We start from the raw sequence: 25167 nt of genomic DNA, 5'->3' as shown, positions 1-25167 counted from the left end.
AAACACTTTAAATAATATAATTTAGCTCCTTGCTATAAGTTTTTTTTATTAATATTTTTTTTTATTTATATGTTTTTAAATGCTGGTTTTTATTAAATAAACTTAACATGCTAACTACCCGTGCTAGTTTAAAAAAAAAAGGTACTAGCACCTTTTTTTAAAAAATAGGTTAAAATTTTAGTTATAAATTTATTATTACTAGCTTTTTTTAAAAAAAAATCTTAAAATACCCTAAATTACAAGGGCCGTGTTAACACTAGTTTATAAAAGTAAGTTTAATCTTATTTTATTAAATTATAAGCTAAAAACTATAATAAGCCCAAGTTATGCTAAAATATTATAATAAATTTTTTTTAAAATATATAAAGTAAAATAGGCGTTTAATCCCCTTAAAAATATTATTAAAAAGGTAATAATAATAAAATATAACAAGGCGGCTTTAAAACTAGTATAATAAGGTATTAAAAAGCCTTAATTATAATAATATAAGAATTATATTAAAATATTAGGCTTTATTAGTATAAGCTTGGTTTTTGCTACTTGCGCTGTTATATTAAGTTTTAATAAAAAAAATAGTTTTAGCGGGGGCATGCGCGAATTATATATTTTATAAAAAAGGTAAATAATATTTATTTTAATTAGGTAAAAATGCTTTAAAGGCTTAGGATTTAAATAATACTAGGTAAGTTATTTTTATTTATTAGTAATAAGTATTTAGGCTAATAACATGGCTAGTTTTATAATAGTAGCTAGTAATTATACTAAGGCAAAAAAAAAACTTAAAATAAAAAGCTATTAATAAAGCTAAAAAAAAAGGGATATAGCTAGGGTATTTATATTAGGTAAAAAGTAATTTAATAAAGCTAGGCTATTTATTTTAGGGTAAAAAACTAAGTTTATTTTTATTAATATTAGCCAAGCTAACTTTAAAGCTATAATAAATATTTTATTACTACCTTATATACCTATAAATATTAGTTAATATAATCTATTTTTACACTTTTTTTAATATTTATTTAATAGTTAAAAGCTTTGCTAGCCTATTATAAAAAAAATTAAAAAAATACTAACCTTTTATTTATTACCATGCATGACCTTGCGAGCTTTTTTATAATTTATAATACTTAATTATATAATTTTTATAACTAAAATTTAAAAATAAATATTATATATTAGTAATAAGTAGTTATAAAAGTAGGGCTAGGCCCTATTAATATATAGGATTTATTATATAATCTTTTTTTTAAATTTTAATACTATATATTAAATAAAAAAGGTAGCTATTTTAATTTAATATTAAAGCCTGGCTTAGGGCGGCCGGTGCCTAAGCAAAAAAAGGTAGCTTTTAATAATAAAATTATAGCTAATAATATAATATTAAGTAAGAAAGTAATACTTAATAATAAGACTAGGCATAATAATTATATTAAAAAGGCTAATATTAAAAAGGCAGATATTATATTTACTTTTAAATATCTTTTTTAATCTAAATTAAAATCTTTTTTAAAAAAAAATCCTAAAGGCAAAAAGCGTAAGTTTTTCTTTACCTTTATTATTTTTAAGTTTTTTAAAAAAGTAGTAATAATAATAATAAGTTAAATCTTATTAATAACTAAGCAGGGGCTTTAAAATTAAATAATATTTTTAATATTCCTAGTTTTTTTAGTTTAGCACCTAATACTAAAAATTATAAACTTTAAAGGCCGCCTTTTTTTACTTATTAAGCTTGTTTTAGTTTCCTGCGTAAGTTATTCTTATTTTTAACCTTGCTTATACCTATTTTAAAATAGCCTTTAATAATCTAGCTATTTATAATTATTAATACTTAGCTTTTACTAGTTATAAAAAAAAAAGGTAAATATTAAATAGGCTAGTAAGTTTTTTAGTAATAATAGTAATTATAACACAGGTAAAAACTAATAGTAATAAGGGTTTATAAATAAAAACTAGTAGTAATTAATAGGTTAGCTTTAAATAGCTATACTTTAGTTATTAAATTATATAAAAAAATATAAAAAAAATATAAAAAAAGACCTGTAAAGGCCTTTATTATATATTATATAAATTTTAAGCTTACTAGTAGTATTATAATTAAATAATTTATTTTTATCTAGCTTTAAATAAAAATCCGGGCGTAATAATAAATTAAAGTACTTAAAGCTATTTAAATAATAATTTTTTAGTTAAAATATAAGTAAATAAGTCCCTATATATTTTAAAATAATTTATAACTAATGGACTTTTCCTAGTATTAATATTAAATTAATATATAAAAACACGTGAATAAACGCGTGGTGTTTTTAAATACCTAATTTTTACCTTTATATTATTATAAACTTTAGTGCCTTATATTTTAATAAATATAAAAGCTATTTAGCTTTAAAATATAAAATTTAAATTTATAAAAAAAAGTAATTTTTTTAGTGCCTAAATTAGCTTAATTAAGGCCTAGCTTACTATAATATTTGCCTTTAAAGTTATTTAAGCACTTTTTCTTAACTACTTTAAATATTAACGCCTGTTTTTTTTAATCTTACTATTAATTTAGCACTAGTAGGCCTTAGGCACTTATTTTTTAAACTTAGTTATAATAATACTTAAAAAAAGGAAGGGATAATACTATTTAATATTAGCTATTATTTAGTTTAATAAATAAACTATTTAATAAATTACTAAAAAAAGTGGTATAACTACTAGCTTAAAAAAAGAATTAAAAAAAGGCTTTATAAGTGTTTTAATTTTTATAAAATTTTTTAGCTTTTTATAAATATTAATAATTTTATTTTTATTAAAAATTTATAAAGTTTCTTGTTTCTTATACTAGCTAATTTTTTTTAAAATAATATTAAAATTAAAATTACCTAGTACTAGGCTATACTTCTTTTACCCTTTATAATAATTTTATAGGTAAAAGCCTTAGTTTGAATATAAGTAATATTATTAAAAAAGTAAACTTTATTAAATTTTATTTTAAATTAACTTAAAAAAGTAGTTATTTTTATAATTATTCCGCGGAGCTTAGTAATTTTATATATTTATTATTAACCTTTACTTTAATTTTTTATTTTTAACTATTATTTATATTTATTTAGCAAAGTATTTTTTTTAATGCCAGCACGGTTATAATAATAGCTAATTTACTTTAAGCTTATACTATACTTGTTATATTTAATTTTTTTTACTAGTAAATACATGATATATTATTTAAATACCTTATAATATTCTTAACTAATATATTAATTAAAATACTTAATATTTATTTTAGGCAAGAGCGCCCATGTGCCTTATTTTATTATATTTAATTTATTATAAATAGGCTTGCACTTACCTGTATTTAAAACCTAGTATTTTACTATACTTAATATTAATAAAACTAGTAATACCTTAACTAGGATTTTTTTAAAAAGCTAACGCACTTAAAGTAATAGTAACTACTAATACTAAAGCCTTTTTTTAAATTAATATATTTAGGTATTAAAAATAGTAAAGCCCTAAAATAAAGTAATAAAGGTTAAAGGCTTATTACCCTTATTAAAAGGTAAGTTATATTTTTATTATTTTTATACTTTAAAATTTAATGCTTGTACTAACTTTTTTATTTTTTATATATAAAAAATTATAATTAAAAAAAATTATAGTTTTTAAAAAACTCCCGCGGGCTTTATACTATAATAAAGTTAGTAATTAAAAGTTACTAGGCCTAACTAGCCTAATAAATAAATTATATAATATAAAAATAAATAATTATATAAATTAAAAAATAAATAATTATTATGCTTGCGGCTAAATATACTTAATTAAATTTTATTTACTAAAGGTTACTAGGGTTAAGTATTACTATTCACGCTAACCTTATATAGTATAAAAAAAAAAAACTAAAAAAATTCCCGCGTGATTTTATAAAGGCACTACTATAACTTTATTAAATATAATAATAGCTTTAACCTTAAAAAAAACTAAAAAAGTTTTTATATAATTTTATAAAAATACTATTATAGCTTTATTAAATATAGTAATAGCTTTAATTTTAAAAAAAATTAGGAAAATTTTTACATAATTTTATAAAGGCACTACCATAGCTTTATTAAATATAGTAATAATTTTAATTTTAAAAAAAACTAAAAAAAATACTAGAATCTAAACCTAGTTATTATAATTAAAATAAAATAAATAATAGTAAAAAAGGCTAAAATAAGTAATATTTTTTTTTATATTTTTATGCTTGTAAAGTATAAATTAACTAGGTATTAATTAAAACACAAGTGCCTTTATAAATTAGCCCTAGTATACTTTTTTTATTATAGCCTTTTTTTACGTGATTTTATAAAGGCACTACTATAGCTTTATTAAATATAGTAATAGCTTTAACCTTAATAACTTTTTAATTAGCTAGTATCTCTTTTATTAAATAGCTAGTTATAAACTTTACAGGGTATTTTAATAAATATAATAAATTATTATAGCTTTACTAAATATAGTAATAGCTTTAACCTTAATAGCTTTTTAATTAGCTAGTATTTTTTTTACTAAATAGCTAGTTATAAACCTTGCAGGGTATTTTAATAAATATAGTAAATTATTATAGCTTTACTAAATATAGTAATAGCTTTAATTTTAATAACTTTTTAATTAACTAGTATCCCTTTTATTAAATAACTAGTTATAAACCTTACAAGGTATCCTAGTAAATATAATAATAGATAACTAGCTTTATCTAGCCCTAGTGGTCCTAGTAGCTTAAATAATATTAAAATATATAACACGCTAATAAAAAATTTTAATAAATATAATAATAGGTAACTAGCTTTATCTAGCCCTGGTAATTTTAAAGGCTTAAATAATATTAAAATATATAGCGCGCTAATAAAAAATTTTAATAAATATAATAATAAGTAACCGGCTTTATTTAACCCTGGCTTAAATAATATTAAACTATATTTAATTTTAAAGGCTTAAATAATATTAAACTATAGATTATGCTAAGTAATTACCTAGCAAGTAATTTATAAATAGTCTTATTTTTTTTAATTTTGCGCAATGCCTATAAAGCATGTATATATATAATATTTAATACCCTAGTATTATTAAAAAAATAGCTAATACCCTTATAAGTAATATTAAGTTTTAATTATAATATTTTTTACTATATTTATATTTTTATAATATATATATATTAGGCCGGCCTGTACAGCCTATAAGTAAAAATATATTTTAAAATCTTATTTTAAATTTAATTTTTATACTACTTTTATAGTATAGCTATTATTATTATAATTTACTTTAATATTAATTTTACTAGCTTATTAAAATAATATTAAAGTATAAAACTTTATACTTGCTTAATAACCTTAAAAAAATATATAATTATTATGGTAATTATATTTAATTATTATACTTAACTATTATGCTTAGCTATTATACTTAGCTATTATTTTTTTATTTTTAATAAGCCTAGTTTATATTTTTTTTAAAAGCTTAATAATTATAAAACTAGTACTAAAAATTTTTTAATATATATTATTATTATTACAAGCCCGTGTTTTACTTATTATTTACTATATAAGTTAATATTTTATAAATTTACTTAAAAAAATGCCCCGGGGTATTACTACCTTATAAAAAAAAATTATTATATAATTAATTAATAAAAATTAAAATACTAAAATCTTAGGGCGCGCCCGGGGCTAGGGTATAATTATAAAGTAAAAATATAATATAAAAGTTAAGTAATAATAACTATTATTATAAAGCCTTTATTACTAGGTACAAGCTAGGGTTTTTTTTATTTACTTATTAATTTTATAGTTTTTTTAGGTATGCTAGTTTAAAATTACTTTAATTATTTTATAATATATTTTATTTTAGGGTTTATTTTATTTTAGGCCTAGTAGGCACTAAAGGCTTATATTAATTTAAGTAGCTTTAATTATTATTAATAGCTTATATAAAATATACTATATAACTTATAATTAGTAATAAATAAGTTATTTAAGGCACGTGTTTAATATTAGTAAGTATTTTATAAAGGTTATAAAAATAAAAAATAAAGTTTAAAATAGTTAATTAGGTTTAAATAACAATATTCTTATAATAAATAAATAAATTTAATTAAATTAAGTAAATAATAATTTTTTTATTTTTAGCGCTTAATTTTTAAGGTTTATTATTTATAAAATAAATTTATTATTTTTTTATATAGCTATTTTATTAAAAAAGAACTAGACTATAAATAATAAGATTTAAAAAAAATTATTAATTTAATATTTACTAGCCTTAAATAGCTTTAAACCCAAAGTAATATTATAAAAATAATAACTTTATTTTTATTTTTATTACTTAAAAAAATATTTATTATGGTGTTATTCTTATTTAGTTATATAAAAAAAAAGTTTAATATATTTTTAATAAATAATATAGGTTAGCTTTATAATAACTTTAAAATTTAGGCTTTAATTTTATAAGGGCTTAGTATAGATTTATTACCACGTGACTAGTAATAGCATTATAAAATACGTACTTTACCTAGTTAGGCCATTTTAACGGAGTCCTCACTATCGGCCGCCGTATGCAGGCCACTCTTCAGGTCATTCTGCAGGCGATGCCATAATCGACATGAGCCACATCCCCGGACCCTCATACCATCACGATTCCCCACCCTGGGCAACAACAACAACAACAACAGCCTCATCGTCGTCAGACGTCGATATTGATATCCCCTCCCCGGCTGCTATCGCCATCTCCAGAATCAAGGACAAGAACAGTGAGCAGCATTCTCATCGATATCCTACGGTATAGATACTAACAAGCCTTGTAGCAACAGCTAAACCCCACTCTCCATCTCCATCTCCAGCCCACGAAAAGCCAGCACAGGCACCTGCACCGCAGCCCGCAGAAAAGCAAGCCAAAGCCAAAGCCAAAGCTCAAGACCAAGACCAAGACCAAGACCAAAGCCAAGCAAAGGCCAGTGTTCTCCACCCTACTGGTGTTTTAGCTGCTGCGGTGGCGGGGCATTCTTTTTTTCTGCTGAGGCTCTTTATTCTTGCGAGTGTGGTGAATTTGCTATACCGGGATACACAAAAGGCATAGCATGCAAACCCTACCACCTCGTGCTGAGGGGTCTTGTGGCAGAGAAGAATGTAAGGGTACTGGAGTGGTTGCTTTTGTTATCCGCTATTGTGCCGTACAGTTGTTGTCGGTTTCCCAAGGCTTCTTCTCGTGGCGGTTGTGATTCTATGCAGGAGATTTCGAAGCTCCAGGTGCAGTGCAAGTGGATGAAAGGCTATTCGAAGGTCAAAGTCGCTCTACTTGACGAGTTAGGACGATGCGTTGAATTTGAATTACAATATTGAATCAGTTGTCCTTTCCGCACTTCCGACTCTACTTCTCGGCCTGATGCTGGTATAGTAGGGAACACGGAGTGGGGTAGGGTTCTGAGTGCTGTGCCCTAACTCCCTGGGTACGCCGAACATTGATGGAACAGTATTTAGAGCCCAGGTTGCTTAAACAATAGCTAGGAATAGTATGTTCTGCTCTGGCCTTGCTAGGTGATTTAACCCGGGCTATTGGGGAAGAGGTACATTGATTGCGATGCGCTATTCATCTTTCATTTACTTCATAGTTCGAGACAACTTACTAGAAACGAAGTACAGAAAGGATGGCATTTTTTACCTACTGTCCGATAATCAGACGGCAGAGCAGGATCTATCTCCCCTCAAACACACTCCACCCTTCTCACTTCCCACAGCCAAAGGAAGAGAACACACTATGCAAACTTCTTCCTCTCCTCACTCCACCCAGGCCTCAACCCATCCACATCCAAGCTCCCAACATCCAACGAACTCCTAACCACATAATTAACCCTCCAATCCACCGCCAGTCTCGCCCCAGCCTCCGTCTGCGCCCAAACCGCCACCCCGATCGTATTCTCCCCAGCGTAATCCAAGATCCCAGGCGGAACAGGATACACGACCTGGTTCCCAACGTACGGATTATACCGGCCATACTGGTATCCGTTGACGAACAGCTGGGCGCGGAAGGCAGACGTGTTCCCTGACGACGTGCTGCTCGCGTCTGGTGTCGAGAAGACGAATGAGATTGAGACGTCGACGCCGTCGGGGATCGAGAGGGGCGGGATGACAGTGCGGAAGAATTTGACTGTTGCGCCGGTGAAGGAGAGCGAGCTTCCGGTTCCGTTGACGGGCGTCCACGCGCTATCGTCGAAGCCCGGGAGGTGCCAGCCGACGCGCTCGGCGTAGAGGCCGTCTTCGTTGTAGACGCCTCGGACGGGGTCGAGATCTGACTCTCCGCCTGCGGCGCCGGCGATGCGCCAGTGTGTGAACTCGGGTGTGTCGTCACTGTCGGCAAGTAAACGAGCCTCGAGGATTCCCCTCGGGTTGAGAACGCCCGTTGTCTGGTCGTGGCCTGTGTCGTCGTGGACGACTAGGAGGACGTTGGGCGTGCCGTCTGTGGTTGTCGCGTTGGCTGGGAAGGTGAGCGTGCCGTTTGCTTGTTGGATCGAGGCATCGCCGAGGTGGGAGCCGATGAAGTGGCCGTTCAGCCAGGCGGACCAGCCACTGCAAAGCAGATACATTAGTTCTGATTGTAGTTAGAGCCAAGGAAGGGTTGAGCGTACAATGCGGCTCCGCCCTGAATGTTGAGGAAGACGCCTGAGGCGGTGCTGTTGAAGTAGCCGCGCCAGAGGCGCACGCCGTTGTGGAATCCTAGGGTGAATTAGATCCTGTCACTGGAAAATGCTTCTAAACGCACCGTATTCATCGGCATAAAGAACGGGCAGTGTAGCTGGCTTGTTCGGGTTCGGGGTCGTCATATGATCCGCATCTGCCCTGGTCAATATCTCTCTCGTGTGTTGTATCGGAAAACCTACCAACCCATGCCGCGCCTGAGTCGTCGTAGGTCGGCAATCGCTCCGGCAGGCTGTCGCTGACTTTCCATCCGCTCAAGTCCGGCAGCTCAACAGATGGGGGCTCGGCAATGGTGGCTTTGAGACTGCCATATTGAGTCCTTGTCACCTTTACGGCCTCTCCATTCCATGTAACCTCCTTCACCTTTTCGGGCGCAAAGACCTCCAGTGTGGTTTCGCCCTCGGAGTCGCCTCGTAGTGCCAATTTGGACCCTGATAGCCTGGCCGATCGGACGAGGTAGGGGCCACTGACAAGAACTATTGCCGGTTAGTATATTCCCGCTAATGCATGAATTAGAGAGCCTTACCACTTTCACCCTCAGGGACAAGCGGGTCGTCTGTCAGTGCGGGAGCCCAGAAATCATACGCAGTCTGTCTGTCAAGCAGAATCACTCGCACGCCGTTGTCGATCTCTAGGACACTGAGGCCTTGTCCCTGAGTGAACCCAACAGTCAAGGACTCATCATCGCGATGAAACTGTACAGAAGAGCATCCTGAACATGTCGCGACTGATCCGTATTTCGCGCCCTTGATAGCAAATTCGCCTGATTCGCCCGTAGGCACCCAGAGAACAAGAATCGGTTTGCCGTCAAAGACCTCGTAAGTCAGAACCTCAGCTGTAGAGTATAGAAGTGTCTCAGGGCCAATGCTGAAGTCGGTAACGATGATCTTGGATTGATGGCCATTAAGTCGGATGGTGCTTCCATGCCTTGGGATGGTAAGAGCTCCTTCAGAGGTGTCGACGTGCAGCTTGAACGACTCGTCCGTGCCAACTGTAGTGTCCAGATGGTTGGTCACGTAGAAGGCAGCGTTGGTGTCTGGGTTTCGCAACTCCGTGGCACTGACTGCTTCGTTGTCGGTGTACTGCGTGCCGTTCCCGAGGCGATCGGTCTTGGTCAGGTCCGTTGCGCTTCGGGTGAACAGTCCAATCAGTTTGGTCTCATGATACTTGGACCCTATCGATCGATCTTCTGAGATTGGTGCGGAATAGTCGTAGCTGCTTGCCGTGACTGGTGCTGCGAGGCCGCCCCAGTTCGTTCCTCCAAACATCATGTATAAGCTCATCGCGGTTACTCGCTGACCGATGTTCCACCTGTAGAATAGATTGGCGAAATCGGCACCGGTGTCCTCAGTGCAGCCGCCTTCGGGGCCGTCCCACGGGTTGTAAGATCCACCTTGGAACTCGGGCATGAAAAATGGCATCGTCGGTTGGACTTCCTGGAAATAGTCGTAGTAGTCGAGCACCTTGTAGGGCACATATTCTCCGTTCGTACCAGTGCATACACTAACATCGCAGCTCCAGCACTGTCCAATTAGATGAGTCTAGTAATGTAGAAACTGGGCACTCACAGAAGGGTACGAGTCCAAGCCCACAGTGTCGAGGTTACCCCCAGCATCCGACCAGTCGCTTCCCCAGGATTTGGTCCTCATATTAGGGTCGTTCCCGGTCAATGGAACGGTGATACCGTTCGCACGGGCCGATTCTTGCAGAAGTTCCATATAAGCAATAGCCGTCTCATTAGGGTTCCGGTCATAGGGGTCCCCAATCCACTGCTGCCCGTATTCGTTCTCGATCTGGTAGCAGAGGGTATAATGCCCGTCGGTAACCTGATACCTGCTCGTAATCTCGGAAACCTCAGCAAAGTAAGGCCCCCACGCCTCCGTATATCTAGGGTCATCGTTTCGCGTCGACCCGTATGCACCAGTCGTAAGCCAAAGCGGGTAGCCGCCGGCACTGGCTTCGGCGTTGACATAGGGCCCCGGGCGCACAATGATGTACATTCCAAGCTCCTTCGCTAGGTCGTATATGGGCGTGATATCACGGGCACCGGTCGAGAAGTCGACGGTCTGGTTGTTGGGTGCATGGTAGGCCCAGCTAGAGTAGAACGCGAAACCGGTGAACCCAATCGCCTTGATTTTCTCTAAGATGTCGCGCCATAGTGCCGGCACTGGAATACGCCAGTAGTGGAATTCTCCCGAGAACAGGAAGATCCGCTGGCCGTTGACGTAGAAGCTGTAGTGGTCCCATTGCACGACTTTGCTCAATCCATTGTCATGTAGAGGCCATTCCGAAAGGGAATCGTTCTGGGCAGCCGTCAGAGTCTGCAAGCTCCCCAAAAGAAAAAGAAGCAATTGGAAGGCCCTGGCCATGGTGGAATCGGGCGACAGAGCGTGGGCTGATTCCCGTGCATCACGTCTGGTTGGAAATCGGCCAATTTATGTTTTCAGATTTGATGAAGCGGGTTGAGCATCGGTTAAACCGGCCAAGCCTCCGCATCTTCGAATACAAAGACTATCGTCAGTTCCGATGGCTAAGTGGAGAGGACTATGAGGTCAGGTCATCTCACTGTGGCCTGGTCATGGTGGATCAAAGCATAAACGTGGGGACAATGTAGATTTTCCTCCATTCATCTGGCAGGTCGGCATGCTTTCCCCCGTCGGCCGGGATATGAACAGCAGGGGTGTATATCAATTATGGAGACCGGGCAAATTGGGAGATTGTCCGATGGAGAGAATGAGGGGTTTGCGGAGAGGAGCGCGGGCGTCACATGATTCGTCCTCCAGAGTGACGTACTACGAAATTGTTCTCTTGGATGGAAAAGAAGAAAAAGTAATCAGAACCTGCCCTGTGATTCCCGACCCCTCTATTGATAAGATACATCCTTTTATCGTCTGAAAGACCGCCCAGTCTTGAAGAGACTCCGTCAAACACCCATATAAATATATACAGAACAGAAACACCGGCAAAAAAACAGAGTGATACGCTTTTGTACAGGATTAGAAAGGCATGAAGACACGTTAACGTTAGATCATGCTGCCGTAGGCCTTGCGCGCCATTGCGCGACGGGCCGACGAGAACCCAACTCGTGGGTTTCCAAGCATACCCCTCGAGCTCGTAGACTTCATGAGGGAGTAGGTTGGGATGGCTACCGTTGAGATTGGGCCATATGAATATGGATAGAGGTGGATAAAGATAAGCCAATCGGAGCTCGCAAGCTTACCAGGCCCCTACACCTGGCGCTCAAAATTCATGACTGCCTGGACGAGCCAAGCTTAGTTCGGGGTGCCGTTCGAGTTGCCCAAAACTCCAAAAGGGTTGGAGGTCTTGACCTCAGCGGAACCACCGGCGCTTTGTGTCTCCTCTTTGCTGGCTCTCTTGGCGCTCTTTCCGGCGGGGACGGTAGAGAATCCCTGTTGAGACTCGGCTTGGCTCTCAGCTGCGCGCGCCTTCTTGGCAGCGCTTGAGCGGGTTCGAATGGGGGAGTTCTCGGCGGTATCCTGTACGTGGTGTCGGTTTGAGCGAGCCTTGGTAGCCGCCTCGTCCTCGGTAGTCTCGCTGGTCTCTCCGCTCATCTCCGCGGCTTTCTGGATTTCACGTTGCACTCCCTTCAGCGCATCCAAGCCAGCTTTCTCGGCGGCGTGGATATGAGTGGCCTGAGGACCGGGTTCCTTGCGATACAGGTAAGAGCGGACGAAGAAGCGGGCGAAGAGGTAGGTCAGAGGCAAAAGGTAGGCAACATTGAGGTAAATCGCAAATCCCTGTCCGGAGGTATTCATGCAGGTAACCATAGGTCCGGCCTGTACAACCTCGCGAGGACCGCCAAGGTTGGTTCCAACGTGTCCCACATTTTCGGCGATCCCTTCAGCACCGGCTGCGCGGAGAGCGACTTGCTTGATCCAGGACAGTCCGGTGGCGGCTGCGGCTTCCGCAGCGGCAGATGTCGTAGGAATGAAGCGGACTGGCGGAAGAGTGTAGTGAACGAATAGGTAGGAAGCGGCCATGGTCGATCCGATAACGAACTGGGTGATTTGCATCGTAGTCAGGGAGCGCTTGACAATGTTTGGGACGCGGATGCGAAGAGCCGTCAGAGTGTAGTAGGTGTACTGAATCTAGTTAGCTAATCGTTCTCATAGGAGTAGTTCAGTATTCATTACCATCATCGCATGGATCGCGGAGTTGACCAGAGTGAAAATCCAGATCGGAGGCGCAATATAGCGAATACCAGCCCACATGCACATCATGGCACCGGCGTGGTGGTAGGTCTGCAAGGTCGAGCTCTTCTTGCCCTTGGCAAGAATGATCGCGGTATCGAGCACCTCATAGAACTTGGAAAGGTAGAAGATCCAGCCCAGGAAAGCCAGACCCTGGTTCCACAAACGGCCGACATCCGACGGATCTGGTACGCCGCCTTCAGCCAATCTGTATTCGGGGTTCTGGATCGACCATTGGTTCACAGTCGTGTCGTAGGTAGCAGCGTTTCCGTAACCCCGGGGACCGTTGCACTTGCATAGCGCATCGACAACGCCGACGAGACCATTCTCCTCCCAAGAGGGCCAGGTGTTGCGGAATGTGCGGACCATACCGGCGAATGTCCATGCGGAATAGACGGCCAGGAAGACGTTGTGCAGGATGACGAAGATCTTGAAGGCCCTGGTTTGGCTGAACGCGTAGGGTTTGTAGCCTCGGCTCTTGTTGATGCGGTTGATAATGACGACGGTAACAGCGTAGACGCTAGCGATAGTGATCGGCACGCGGACATCGAGCAGCTGGTTGTAGAGACCGGTGGGGATGTTGAATGGTTGGTACCATGTCGGCTGGTCAAGCTGGGGAGCAGGAACGGTGGCCGGGAGCTCGTCCGGGGGGAATTTGAGCAGCGAAGATGGAGGCAGGCCAAATCGCACGACAGCAGGGCCCGACCCTGTGTCCAGGGCGAGATCGTACATTGCGAATTGATGCGATTGACCGCGTCAGTAGAAAAAATTGTCAGGCGAAAAACCTCCGCGGGAGACGAAAAGCAGCTCGAAGCGACAAGCACGAAAAGGCGCGAGCAAAAGAATCAGGGGCGCCCTAGCAATTAATAGAGACTCCAATGTAACCTCGTCCTGGCGGGCGACTGGGGACAAGAATATCAATTTAAGGACGAGAACCAAGAAGCGATGAAATAATGCTGATACTGTCACTCGCTGCGGTTTTCGTGTGGAGCCGCGACTGCATTTTCCCAACAAACCATCCAGACCTCGGCCGCGCAGCCCCAACAACTGCAAATCACAGAACTTGTGAATCTTGTCCTTTGGACTGGCCAAATCTTGGGCTCTGTGGTCGAGTCGATCAACTGCGCTCTGATAAATGCTCTGGACCGTTACCTCCAATCTACGGAAGGAGGTACTTGGGCTAGCTCTAGCTACGCTGACGTATTGGTGACCCTCACGCGAGGAGCTTCCGCATTGACGCCAAACCAACGGAACTCCAACGGGACTCCAACGGGACTGCGGCGGCGCAACTGATCTCCGTCCTGCGTGGGGGGCGTTCGCCGTTAGACTTTAGGCGGTTCCAGCTGCGTCAGGCTGCATGATCATTGTCCCAGACCCAATTTTTTGAGGATCAGCCTTCACTGTTGTGCTCCGTAACTCCGATGCATTATTGCTGAAAAGTATGGGGGACCAAATGGACCGAGGATGAATGCTCCGTCCAATCACGAGCCAGATATGGTTGCACGTGACTGTCCCTACAGAATGCATTGCGTTGAATAAGTGGTTGAGAGTATATAAGGCGGAACGCTGGAAACGCCAGTCAAAGCAAGTTTAATCTACAATATGAAGGTATAGAACTAGAGCCCTGCTCCGGCGTCAGCGGGGTTTAGTACCGAGCGGAAGTGGAGGCGGCGCTGGTGATCCCGCATTGACAGGCGTCGACCGTAGCTGGGCCTTCTTCTGGGGCGGAGGTGGTGGAGGCGCTTTTCTCTGAGCTAGAGATGCGGTTTCCGAGCTAGAACTGGTGGTCGAACGACTCAAGTTTGGATGCGGGGGAACGGGAGGAGCTTGTCCCGCGTTGTCTGACTTGCTGTTCAGAGTGTTATTGATCCGTTCGGTGATTCCGTACTTCTGGTTGAGCCCATTAAGTTTTGCCTTTCCGGATTCGATCTGATCACTATGCCTGGACCGGAAATCATTGAACGCGGACTTGGCGTTGGAGACATTAGAGGTCGAGTTGGCCGGTGACTGGGTTTGCTGACTGATTTGCTGGACTGGCGGCAGTGCAGGCGATGGAGACGACCCTGAGTTAGTTCTCATTTGAGAGAATCGGCTCTGGAGCTCGTTCATCGGAGCCTGATTGTAACCCGATGATGGCGAGGTCGGGTTCGAAGGCCTGTTGCCAATGCCAAGCTCCGGAACAGATACCCCTGCCTGCTGAAGACGCGATGTAGCAGCTTGGTTCAGGTAGCCATCTGCGGCCTGGGGCTGCTCTGCGGCTGGCGGACTGGGGGTGTAAGCAGGAGGAGGAGGCGTGTGCGAGGCCGGTGAGGAGGAGTTGGTCCGAGGTGGTACACGGGGCGGAACACTCGGTCTCGGTCTAAGGCTTGCGGAGGTCGGTGCTGATTCTGCTACTGAGCCAACCCGCCGGACTGGGGGTGGTGGGAGAGTGCTGGGATCGATTCCTGTTCGGTTCGCGCGGTATGGCACAGGAGGCCGTTTCGCAGCTTCGTCCTCTTTCCCCCTTTGCTCCTCTTCTTCTTGTTGCTTCTGGGCGTACGAGTTATTTATCTGTGTCTGGCTCAAAGGCGCACCCCATCCACTGCGATCCGGGGTGGTTTCGTTGGGGAGCGCCGCCGCTCCGTGGTATTTGATATGTTTGGGCGGGGGGCCGAAGGAGGAGGGGTCTTTGAGCGATGAAAGCGGCCGGGAGACGTGGTTTTCCCTCTCTTCATCCTTAGGGTCTTTTCCTTTGCCCATCCATCCTGCCTACAAAGTGTCAGAGTAAACGTCGTGCGCGGCAAGCCGAAAGAACTCACCACTTGGTTGACGCCCTTGAAGTCGTTACGCCAGCCCTCTTTTTTCCCTTCTCGGCCTTTCGGGTGCCACCCATCCTTCATAATACCCTTGAAACCGCTCATAGCGAAAGTCGGCGGTGGTTCGGCAGATATCAAGGCTAACAATAACGACAGAGCAGTTGCTGGAACGTTGAAGCTGACGAATGTCATCATTTCCCCGCAAGCTGAGCCATCCGGAAGCGGTCTAGCTTCGTCTGTCAACACGACTGGGCCAGTCACGCCGCGCGTCCATCACTCCATCTCCTTCCATCTCCCAGTTGGACCTTGGAATCATCGATTGATATCAAAGAAGACGGGATCTGAAAATAGATGTCGGCATCTGCGGCATCTCTCTTCTTTGTATGGGATGTTCCCGGAGCTCCAGTGAGGGTATACGCTCACCGACAGTCGTCCCTGCTCACGGACAGTCCACAGCTTGGAGAAAAGTTGCAAGCGAATGAAAGAACCACCATGCGAATCAGGACACTTTACGGAGTAGAGTCAGATCATTCTAATTTCAGATCTGTTGGTCTTCGTGCCACTGGCCTATACCTACACCTGCATCCAGCATGCTATACCCTTTCGGGGATTCTCCCTGCCTCAGGTTTCTTATCGCCAAAGCTTGAGTTGAGGCTTGAGGCCTTTGTTGCTCGGACAATGAAACGGCCGCAGTCAACTCAATTCCAGCAGACCCGACTCGGACCTTTTGAGTTTCTTTGCTGTCAAGCAAGCTAGGATACAGAAAGATCGAATGATTCCTGACCCAGGACCCAGTCCCAGTGGATGCGTCAGGAATGGCCCCCAACCCACGATGATCTGACGACAACAGGGCTGTGAGCCAGCCGACCATCCACAACAGCCCAAATGCACACTAACCCAGTCACGAACGGACAATGCGCCTTCAAGAGCTAAGCCTGCGGGTCGATCAACTGTCGGCACAGCCTCGCCATCCTCTTGAAACAAAGCGGGTTTTTCGTGAGGGCGACACGTCTTCGCTAGATCGTTTCAAGCCCCTGCGGGCGCCTACACTGCCGTTGACGGACAGGGATCAGGGCGAGAATTGTCAAAGAAGAGGAGAAAGAACCGTCTTACCGCCGTGCTGTCTTTGTACAACGGCCCCTCATGCTCATCTGGTCGATATCCCGACTCATGTCGAGTTCAGCCGTGCCCACTATTATCTGCTCGTAGGAATTAGCATCTTTATACTAACTTGCTAGGGCTATACGCGTTGGAGCCGCTGCGCCATGTCAGCTCTCTCTCCTCTTTTCTACTCAACGCTGCCATTCGTCTCTTCTCTGATTTTTCTTCTTCCTTTCCCTTTCCTTTCCCTTTTCTCTCCTTCTTTCCTCTTTCTTGTGATCCTTCCCTGTCGGTGACTTGGCGCCTTGCACGAGACGCTGTCAATAAGCCTGGATACGAGAACGCTTGCTGACTGATTACTATTATTGGGTTCTCCATCTGCATGAAAGAGCGGAGGTGAAACTTGGAGACTCAAGAAATCTTACATCTACTGGGTGGGGGTGGAAAAAGTAACTCCATCCCGCCATCTGTATAGACAAAGTGCTAACCGCCGGAACAGACACTCACAACTATACGAATCCCCCTCAATGATGGATAACGTCAACTGGAACGGCTGGGACACCTCCGGGGATGACCAATCAGCCGGCGAAAACACCCAAACAGATTCCAACGCCCAGAACAACCCAGCTGAATCCGTCTCAAACTGGGCACAAGAAACCGCCACTGAGGCCACAGCAGCCACGGCGTTAAGCAACCCATCAACCGCTGAAACAGCAACATACACATCAACATCCTCGACCACAAGCTTCATCCCAGAGTCCACTCCAACCAGCACCTCCACATCCTCCGCCGAGAGCCAGAATGGCAACACCACCACCAGCAACAACGGAGGCGGCGGCGGCATGAGCACGACCACCAAGGTCGCCATCGCAGTCCCCGTGGCCGTCGTCGGCGCCGCCATCCTAGCCGCAATCCTCTTCTTCCTTCTCCGTCGTCGCCGCCTCAAGCGCCAACGGTCCGCCCCGCCCGTCATCTCAACCCGCGAGCTCGACACCTCATCGTCCGCCTTCCTCCCCGCCCAGCCCCAACCACAGATCGCCCCTGTTCCAACCCCAGGACCAATCTCCCGCCGTCCGGTTCCCAACGCTACAGACAATCTCCCGCCACCTCCACCGTACCCACGTCCCCCCGGGACGGGTACAGAAGCAGACAACACATCGACGGCAGCCCCGCTAGCCGGTGCTGCAGCAGGAGGTGGAGCCGCCGCCGCCGTAGGAATCGCAGTAACAGACCGAGACCTCGACTGGCGGACGTCCGAAGAGCGCGCCAGGGACTCCGCTGCGCGGCCCCGTTCGCCATTCGACCATCCCCATGATACCGACAACGACGACGCGATGTCCGATGTCTCAGAGATCAACGACCGCGAGGCGATGATGAGGGCGAGGGGCGTCAGGGAGGACGACGAAATGTCGTCCGTGTCGAGCTTTGGTGGCGACGAGCATGAGCATGAGCCCAGACAGGCTGCGAATCGGGGCAGTTAGTTGCACCTGACCTCCAAGCATACTTTCACGTTCTAATCATGATGTTTGGTTTCAAGGGTTCCTCGAGATCATTTAGTCTCTAATGCCTGCGTATTTATGTCATAATCTATTTCGCTCTATATCCAGTTGCGTTGGGAAGTTGAATCCATGGCCTTTTCATTCATTATATGGTAACTTGTAGATTCGCCGTCATATACATGCTCCGGTATATTAGAGTTGAAAATAAGTCTCTACCGCCCACCCCCAAAATCAGGCTTATAAGCCTTAACCCTCCCCCTCATCAACTCTCTCAACGCCATAGTCGCATACTGGCTCGAGCCAAGCTGGAACTTCAGCACAACAGCAACCTTATCGCCCTCGGCCTCTCCGCCGGCCTCCTGCATAGCCACATCACCGCCATCCCTCGTCTTGGAGGTAAGAGTCTCCAAGTCCGTGCGAACAAACTGCTCCTCATCCCTAGCGTAAAGCCTTACATCAACCGAGTAGTCCGCGCCCATCCGACTAAGCACCTTCCGATAACTCCCGCTCAGACTCGCGTCCTTCCACTTCCGGCGCATGTCGAACGGGTCGAGACCGCCGCCGCGCTGACTCCCCATGAACTCCTTATAGAAGTCCGTCATTTTGTTGGGCGGGTAAAGGACGTCGAAGCCGGGTAGCGGGAGGACGATGTCGAAGATGCTGTATGCGCCGCTGTTTGCTTCGTCGGCTGTGAGGGCGCGGGCGCGCGTGAAGGAGTCTTCGGCGCTGAAGGCGGAGTCGTGAGCTTGCGGGGCGATGATGATTTCGCCGTCTGCGTCGACGGTTGCGGTTTCGGGCGCTGCTGGGGTTGCGGAGGAAGAGGACGTGCCGTCCTTGTCGCGGTGTTCGTGGATCAGGACGAGATCGCCTTCGACCACGCGGTCGCCGTAGAGGCGCCAGCGTTCGCCGACGGCGAGGTTCCAGACGAGGGATTGGTAGGCGTGCACATACATGAGGCGGAGGTTGCGGGGGATGGTTTGCAGGGCGCCGAGGTAGTCGTTCTTAGAGCGGCCGATGTGGCGGATGATGTTTGATTCGGCGGAGAACTTGCGGGGCATCTTTTCGAGGGCCTCGCTGACGCGGCCGGTTGTTTGGAAGATGTGGATTGCGAGGGCGCGTGCTTTGTCTTCGGAGCTGATGTTTGTTGCTGTGGGGGTAGCGCCTTCGGCGGCGTTCTCGTCTGCTTGTGCGGCGGCGAGGATGTGCGGGCTGTAGTCGAGGATGGAGTCGCAGGCGCCCTTGAAGTCGTCTTGGAGGATCTTGACGCCGACTGTGTCGGTGCGGGTTGTGAAGGAGCCGAAGCGTTGCAGGCCGTAGTAGTTGAAGTAGCCTCGTTGGTAAAGATTCTGGAGGGATGAGTTGACGAGCGCCTTTGCCTTTGTTACGGCGGCTGCGCGGTCCTGAAGGTTGACTCCGGGAATCTCGCACTCGCGAAGGGTCACGACGAACTCGTTTCCGAAGAGATCGCCGAGCTCAAGGCCGTGAGGCTGGTATTCAAAGTCTCCGACAACGGCGTTGCGGAGCGTTCGGTTGAGCTTCGCCAGGCGATCGGCTTGCAGGCGGTAGGCGCATGCCCTCTGTGCGGTCACTCCGCGGCGGTCCTTGGTGCCTGCGAACTGGAAGCTCTTGGGGTTCATTTTCAGCTGGCGCGCGATGAAAGAGATGACCTCCATGGTGTCCTTGTTTTCCTTGTAGATCGTAAAGTGCAGGTACGGTCCGCCCAGTTCATCCCAGTTTACACGGTTCTTGTCACGTCCGCCGCCGTTGTTGCCGCTGCGTCCACCACCCTGGTTATTCCTCTTGTTGCGGTTCGCGGCGACCGAGATGACCATCATTCCCTCGCTGTCTGTTGAAGATTCAATCTGCGAACTGAAGATGCGACGAATTGCCTGGTGCATCTCGACACGCTGGTCGCGGTCGTTAACAACAACGGTGTTCAGTCTGCCCAGTTCGCTAGGTTTGGTCTTCGGGTTCGCCAATGCTTTCTTGTGTAATGCCACAATCTTTTGTGTGTGCTGAGCGCCGAAGAGCGAGTCCAAAAGCGCCGCATCTTCCTCCGTCAAATTGAACTCAGCAGGAGCCGGAGTCTCCGCAGGAGTTTCCGCAGGAGCTTCGGGCTCCTTGGGCTTCTCCTCTGGCTTTTCCTTGGCTGGCTCAGGTTTCGTCTCGTCCTCATTCGCATTCGCGGTGGTGTTCGTCAAATGCAGAACTTTCCCAGATGGCAGGATCTCGTTGACAAGGAAATCTGTGTATCTGGAAGCGCAATCAGCGTGCTTCATGCCCATCTAGTGACATATCACCATACCGCTTCTTCAAGATACCCGCAAACCCCTCGTTATCCGCACTGACAAATTCTGTGATTCCAACCTCAATCTCCTTCGATAATTGTTCGTCGATTTCGGCGTCGGTCTGCGGCGGAGCTCTGCCAACGGGAGGAACGACCTCATCCGTGCCGGCGACATCCTCGGTCTTGAGGCGCTTTTGCGGCGGCTCGATAAGATCGGAGATATCCATTGCGGCGAGTTGTAGGCGATGGTTGTCGCTGATTGTCGTCGGAGCTCGTCCGCGGAGCTGGAGGAAAATCTCCGATCGATAGGTTGCTAGGGCTAGCCCTATGTCCGCTTTGGGAAGTATATCTACAACTCATTGCTCAATTTACAACTTTTACTACCATTATCCCCTGCTTCAATTCAAAGCTTCTGTTATTTGTCTGGCACGGCTTGGTGCGGTTGGATGCCGTGCTTTATGACGTGTTAAAACATGAAAGCCATACACTCTTCATGTCGAAGGAGGCGCCTCCGCGCCCTTACTGCATAGATGCTTAGGGCTGGGCATTCGAAGACATCTCGGAGGCTTGATACATTAGGTGGCTATCTAACTGGCTTCAGTGGCGGCATTATGGTATACTAGCGGTAAAGTACAATTACCTCACTCGTTATTAGGCTCCGCTGAAATACATATCCTTTCCTGGAGGTTGCGATAGACACCCAGTTTGCTAGCAGGCCTACGAAACTGGTGCTACCTAGTCGGCCAAAAGCCCTCCAAGACGAAAACCCCATATGCGCAGAATATGGACCTCTTTGAGCAGCAAGTCCATGACCGGAGAACTGCCGGACTTCCAGGCACCTCCAACAAAGCCTTAGTTTGGATACTAGACCCTTTAACCAGCTCATTGTTTTTCGGTCAACATTACAAGATGCTACAATGGCGTCTCCAAGCAAAGAACCATGCAATAAGCAGTCAATGGCAGTACATGGCAGTCAAAATAAAGGCCTTTGTCTCTAATATGGCATTCAAAAACCTCTCCTCGTCTCTTTGTCCGAACTTCCCAATCCAAGGCCCTTTGAGCACAGCCAGAGCATGCAGTGAGAAGGCCGAATATAAATAGCCCGTCCGTCATCTCCATTATCCCCTGATCATCATACCAGTCTCACCGCGAGGATCCATATCCTCCACCAACTGATCCGCATACGGGCTCGTATAAACCTCCACTTACTTATAACCACCATCCCCATCGATGCCTACTAACCAAGCCAAAATGCCCACTAACCAGCCCCCCTTCATCTCCTGGGCTCTAGTGGAACAACCCACAAACCCAACAGACGTCCCAACCCGGGCCCAGCTAATGCGGCGGCACGGCCTAATAGTATCCGACGAAACCCCCGACATAATCACGATCCTCCTCGACATCCCGCGAGACGAAGAGAAGAAGGAAAAGAACTTCATCCTGACAGTCCTTCGAAACATGATTGAAGTCGTGCAGATGCGTCTCGTTACCAAGGAATTCGCGAACCCGCACGAGGCCGTGGATCCCCGGAACAGCCGCGCCATTGTCACGGCGATCACGGATAGCCCGACGCCTTTTGCGGTGTACAAGGATATCCATCGGGCGTTGGTGTCGTTGCGGGATAGTCTGGCGGAGAAGGAAGCGCGGGGGGAGATTCTGGAGATGGATGAGAATTGGGTCTATTTTGAAGGATGCATAAGGATGCAGTGGGTTGAGGGAGTGGTTCCGTTAGAGAGGCACTATAATGCCCCTGTTTCTGATCCGCGGTGGAGAGATGAACTGGGGCTTAGCAAGATGCCCGGTTGAAGGGGTAGTTAGGGAGGTGAGTACTCCATTCCTTGCTCTTGATAACTGCTTGCAGGCACTTCAGACTACTTCCGACTCAGCTTAAGGCAAGGGTTTACTTCATAGGCTCAATGCAGAACAGGAAAACGGCCATGGCCAGATAATGAATACTAGTATTCCATGCACGCTAAAATACATACACTCGTTCATGCCATCATTAACCTCAAACCGCTCTAATCGCGTCCAATACACTCCATAGGCCTCAGAGAAGCAAGAAACATTTGCTGGAAAGTAGAATAATTTCAAATCAAACAGTGCTCAGAGTCATTTTGCATCTGCGTATGTTAGCGTGGTTGGAAATAAGTTCAACGCATAGATATACCAACACTGGGGCTCTTGGAGGTTCCTTAGCAACATTACAGCTCTAGCAGTTGGCTTCGGCATGTTCGTTTGTCGGTTGATGCACCACTGTGGCAGAACATATACACTCCATGACAGTGGTGTTTATGTGGTAGGAGATGGTCACACAAAGCTGGGCAAGCAATGACCAAGATGAGAACGACCAGTGTCCAAACTGTTCATTCCTTTCGCTTGCGCAGAGGTAGTGGTGTTGGTTTTGTCTTCCTATTCTCGGTGTGCCCTGCCCAGGCTGCTCGAATCGATCGTACCGTAGGCAAAATCGCCTTGCGGGCCTCGTCTCGGGCGACACCTGAGCGAAGCAGCGCCTCATAGGGTGTGTGTACGTGTCGTATATGAGCGTCCACCGCTAGGTGGACCTTCTCTGTTTCGGACGTGGTCGTGGTCCTTCCGACACGGCCGGAGCCTTTGAGGAAGGCGTGGTCGAGGATGGTGTTCAGCGATTCGACCGGCATCAGTGGAAATTGCTTGCTTAGAACCTCTCTGTAGTGCGCCTGTTCCTTCTCGTCGCGAGCTTTGACAGCATTGGCGCGGGACTCTGCCGTGTCCTCGGCAGATTGTAGGACAGCAGTGTGGACATTAGCGGGGACGCGGATTCCGAGTGGTTTCTTCCCTGAGTTGTCCTGGGGAAGTCAATCACTGGCTGCAAGCACGGGTATTCAGAGCAAGGGGAATTGTTCTCACATAAACTTTATAGACCAGCCGGTGGTCTTGCTTGGTTTGAGATCGACAGTGCCGGGTAACATAGACATTACCCCTAGGAACAAACACATAATCGGCGGGCATTGGTGCCCTCTCGAGACAGTTCTTTGATAGCTGCACGTTAGCAGGCTGCAGGGGACATCTACTGCGCAAGGGGGGGCGACGCAAGGGGTGTATACTCTATTGTGGTACATACCTTCTCAAAGGGTTCTGACGATGGCCACTCAGTCGGGGCCTTGCACTTCTGGGGATTTGTGGGGTTGCTGGTGGCCACCTTGGGAGTTGTCTTCTTGCTCTTGGCAATCATGAGGCTCAGGTTCTCGATCAGAGCCTTTTTCGACCGTGCCCGGTTATGTGTTTCTTTGACCATAGCCAGCGGAGACACGGTGGGGAGTTGTTCTTCAGCATGGATCTCTCCGAAACGATTGTTGTGACCGTGGTTGATGGGAGATTGTTCTTCGGCCTGGGTCTTCCTGAAGCAATTATGGTGATCGTGGTTATTGGAGGGGCGTTCTTCAGCATGGATCTCTCCGAAGTGGTTGGTTTGACCGTGGTGGTTCGCATGGTAGCTTTCATGGGCATGGGGCTCTGCAACTCCAGGAGTTGTCTCAACGTGGTTATTCTCAGCGCGGTGACCAGCATGGCGCTTTCTATGGCGGTGCTTCCTGGCGTGCCCCCTTCCGATGATACCGGGGTTGAAGCTACTCCTCTCAGCACTGAAGTTCGGGAAGCGGCTTCTCCCAATACTGAAGTCCGGACGGCGTCTGATCTCGGTACCCGGGTTCCTCTGGACGGTGTTCCTCTGAATACGGCTCCTCTCAGCTCGGCCCTGGTTGGCACGATTCTTCCTCCCGCGGTTTCTGCAGTCATTCCTCGCTGCTCCAGCTCTGGGCCTGGTGGGAGCCATGATGTCAAGGGTGGATTGCTAAAATAGAGACAATTAAGATGAAAGAGAGACGAGTCGTAGAGATATGGGTAATATATCGCTCAGTTGAAGGAATAGTCCCGTAGCACTGACATCGAGAATGCAGATGTGGATGGGCTTTGTTTACTCGAAACTGGGTCAAAGAGCTGGATGAAGAAACTGCAACCATGACCCATGGTGAAGGAACATGGTGAGAAAGAGCGCTTTGCCAAATCTTGCTATTTTTGACTCAGCCCTGCTTCACATTATGCGCTCATTTTGGGGCCTTTAATCATCAACGGGCTGTACGTAGGCTGGAGGAGGGAGGAAGTTGTACACGGATGTTTATTTATCAACCCGGTGGAGCCCCGGGCTCACATCCTCAATTGTGCCTGGGTGTGCAGCTCAGCCATATTGTTTATCTGGTCTTCGACTGCGGAAAGACAGCACACACCTGAAGCGACTCTGGAACCGAACATGAAACTGTAGGAGCACGAATTGGTGACACAAAGGTCGAGTGACACCTTGGACAATGAAAGAGCATCAAATGGTGCTCACATTCATAATTGGACTTAGATCAAAAGGGGTTGCACAATATTCAACAGTTGGTTGTGTAGTGTAGTGGTTATCACCATCGGTTTTGACGCAAACTGATCACTTCCGATTGACCTGGGTTCGAACCCCAGCACGACCTTCTCTTTTTGTTATTTCTTTTTTTTCCCTCTCCGCCAAGTTCGTACGGACAGTACATCCAGAAAATCACT

The 25167-nt window shown here is 44.8% G+C and overlaps 8 protein-coding genes across 8 annotated transcripts; 3 read left to right on the top strand and 5 right to left on the bottom strand.

Moving 5' to 3' along the window:
* Positions 1-6612: 6612 nt before the first annotated feature.
* DSM5745_06729 (uncharacterized protein) lies at positions 6613-7086 on the top strand (the record flags this gene model as incomplete). The annotated part of the gene is made up of 2 exons (XM_026748745.1): positions 6613-6760; positions 6815-7086. The coding sequence occupies 2 exons, from the start codon at positions 6613-6615 to the stop codon at positions 7084-7086; spliced, it is 420 nt and encodes a 139-aa protein (XP_026603049.1).
* Positions 7087-7762: 676 nt separating this feature from the next.
* On the bottom strand, positions 7763-11071 carry DSM5745_06728 (glycoside hydrolase family 35 protein; the record flags this gene model as incomplete). The annotated part of the gene is made up of 6 exons (XM_026748744.1): positions 7763-8573; positions 8633-8720; positions 8767-8838; positions 8885-9178; positions 9229-10225; positions 10271-11071. The coding sequence occupies 6 exons, from the start codon at positions 11069-11071 to the stop codon at positions 7763-7765; spliced, it is 3063 nt and encodes a 1020-aa protein (XP_026603048.1).
* Positions 11072-11974: 903 nt separating this feature from the next.
* Positions 11975-13645, bottom strand: DSM5745_06727 (elongation of very long chain fatty acids protein; the record flags this gene model as incomplete). The annotated part of the gene is made up of 2 exons (XM_026748743.1): positions 11975-12805; positions 12857-13645. 2 exons carry the CDS (start codon positions 13643-13645, stop codon positions 11975-11977), a joined length of 1620 nt encoding a protein of 539 aa, XP_026603047.1.
* A 903-nt stretch (positions 13646-14548) lies between these two features.
* Positions 14549-15900, bottom strand: DSM5745_06726 (uncharacterized protein; the record flags this gene model as incomplete). The annotated part of the gene is made up of 2 exons (XM_026748742.1): positions 14549-15661; positions 15712-15900. The coding sequence occupies 2 exons, from the start codon at positions 15898-15900 to the stop codon at positions 14549-14551; spliced, it is 1302 nt and encodes a 433-aa protein (XP_026603046.1).
* A 1439-nt stretch (positions 15901-17339) lies between these two features.
* On the top strand, positions 17340-18290 carry DSM5745_06725 (uncharacterized protein; the record flags this gene model as incomplete). Its single annotated transcript, XM_026748741.1, has 1 exon — positions 17340-18290. One exon carries the CDS (start codon positions 17340-17342, stop codon positions 18288-18290), a length of 951 nt encoding a protein of 316 aa, XP_026603045.1.
* Positions 18291-18520: 230 nt separating this feature from the next.
* DSM5745_06724 (pseudouridine synthase PUS7) lies at positions 18521-20822 on the bottom strand (the record flags this gene model as incomplete). The annotated part of the gene is made up of 2 exons (XM_026748740.1): positions 18521-20561; positions 20614-20822. 2 exons carry the CDS (start codon positions 20820-20822, stop codon positions 18521-18523), a joined length of 2250 nt encoding a protein of 749 aa, XP_026603044.1.
* Positions 20823-21846: 1024 nt separating this feature from the next.
* DSM5745_06723 (uncharacterized protein) lies at positions 21847-22401 on the top strand (the record flags this gene model as incomplete). Its single annotated transcript, XM_026748739.1, has 1 exon — positions 21847-22401. One exon carries the CDS (start codon positions 21847-21849, stop codon positions 22399-22401), a length of 555 nt encoding a protein of 184 aa, XP_026603043.1.
* Positions 22402-22958: 557 nt separating this feature from the next.
* On the bottom strand, positions 22959-24406 carry DSM5745_06722 (DUF2293 domain-containing protein; the record flags this gene model as incomplete). The annotated part of the gene is made up of 3 exons (XM_026748738.1): positions 22959-23420; positions 23482-23613; positions 23696-24406. 3 exons carry the CDS (start codon positions 24404-24406, stop codon positions 22959-22961), a joined length of 1305 nt encoding a protein of 434 aa, XP_026603042.1.
* Between the last annotated feature and the right edge of the window lie 761 nt (positions 24407-25167).

The sequence above is a fragment of the Aspergillus mulundensis genome (genome assembly GCF_003369625.1).
Source record: "Aspergillus mulundensis strain DSM 5745 chromosome Unknown scaffold_6, whole genome shotgun sequence".
NCBI lineage: Eukaryota > Fungi > Ascomycota > Eurotiomycetes > Eurotiales > Aspergillaceae > Aspergillus > Aspergillus mulundensis.
This window is presented reverse-complemented; position numbering and strand designations above follow the sequence as displayed.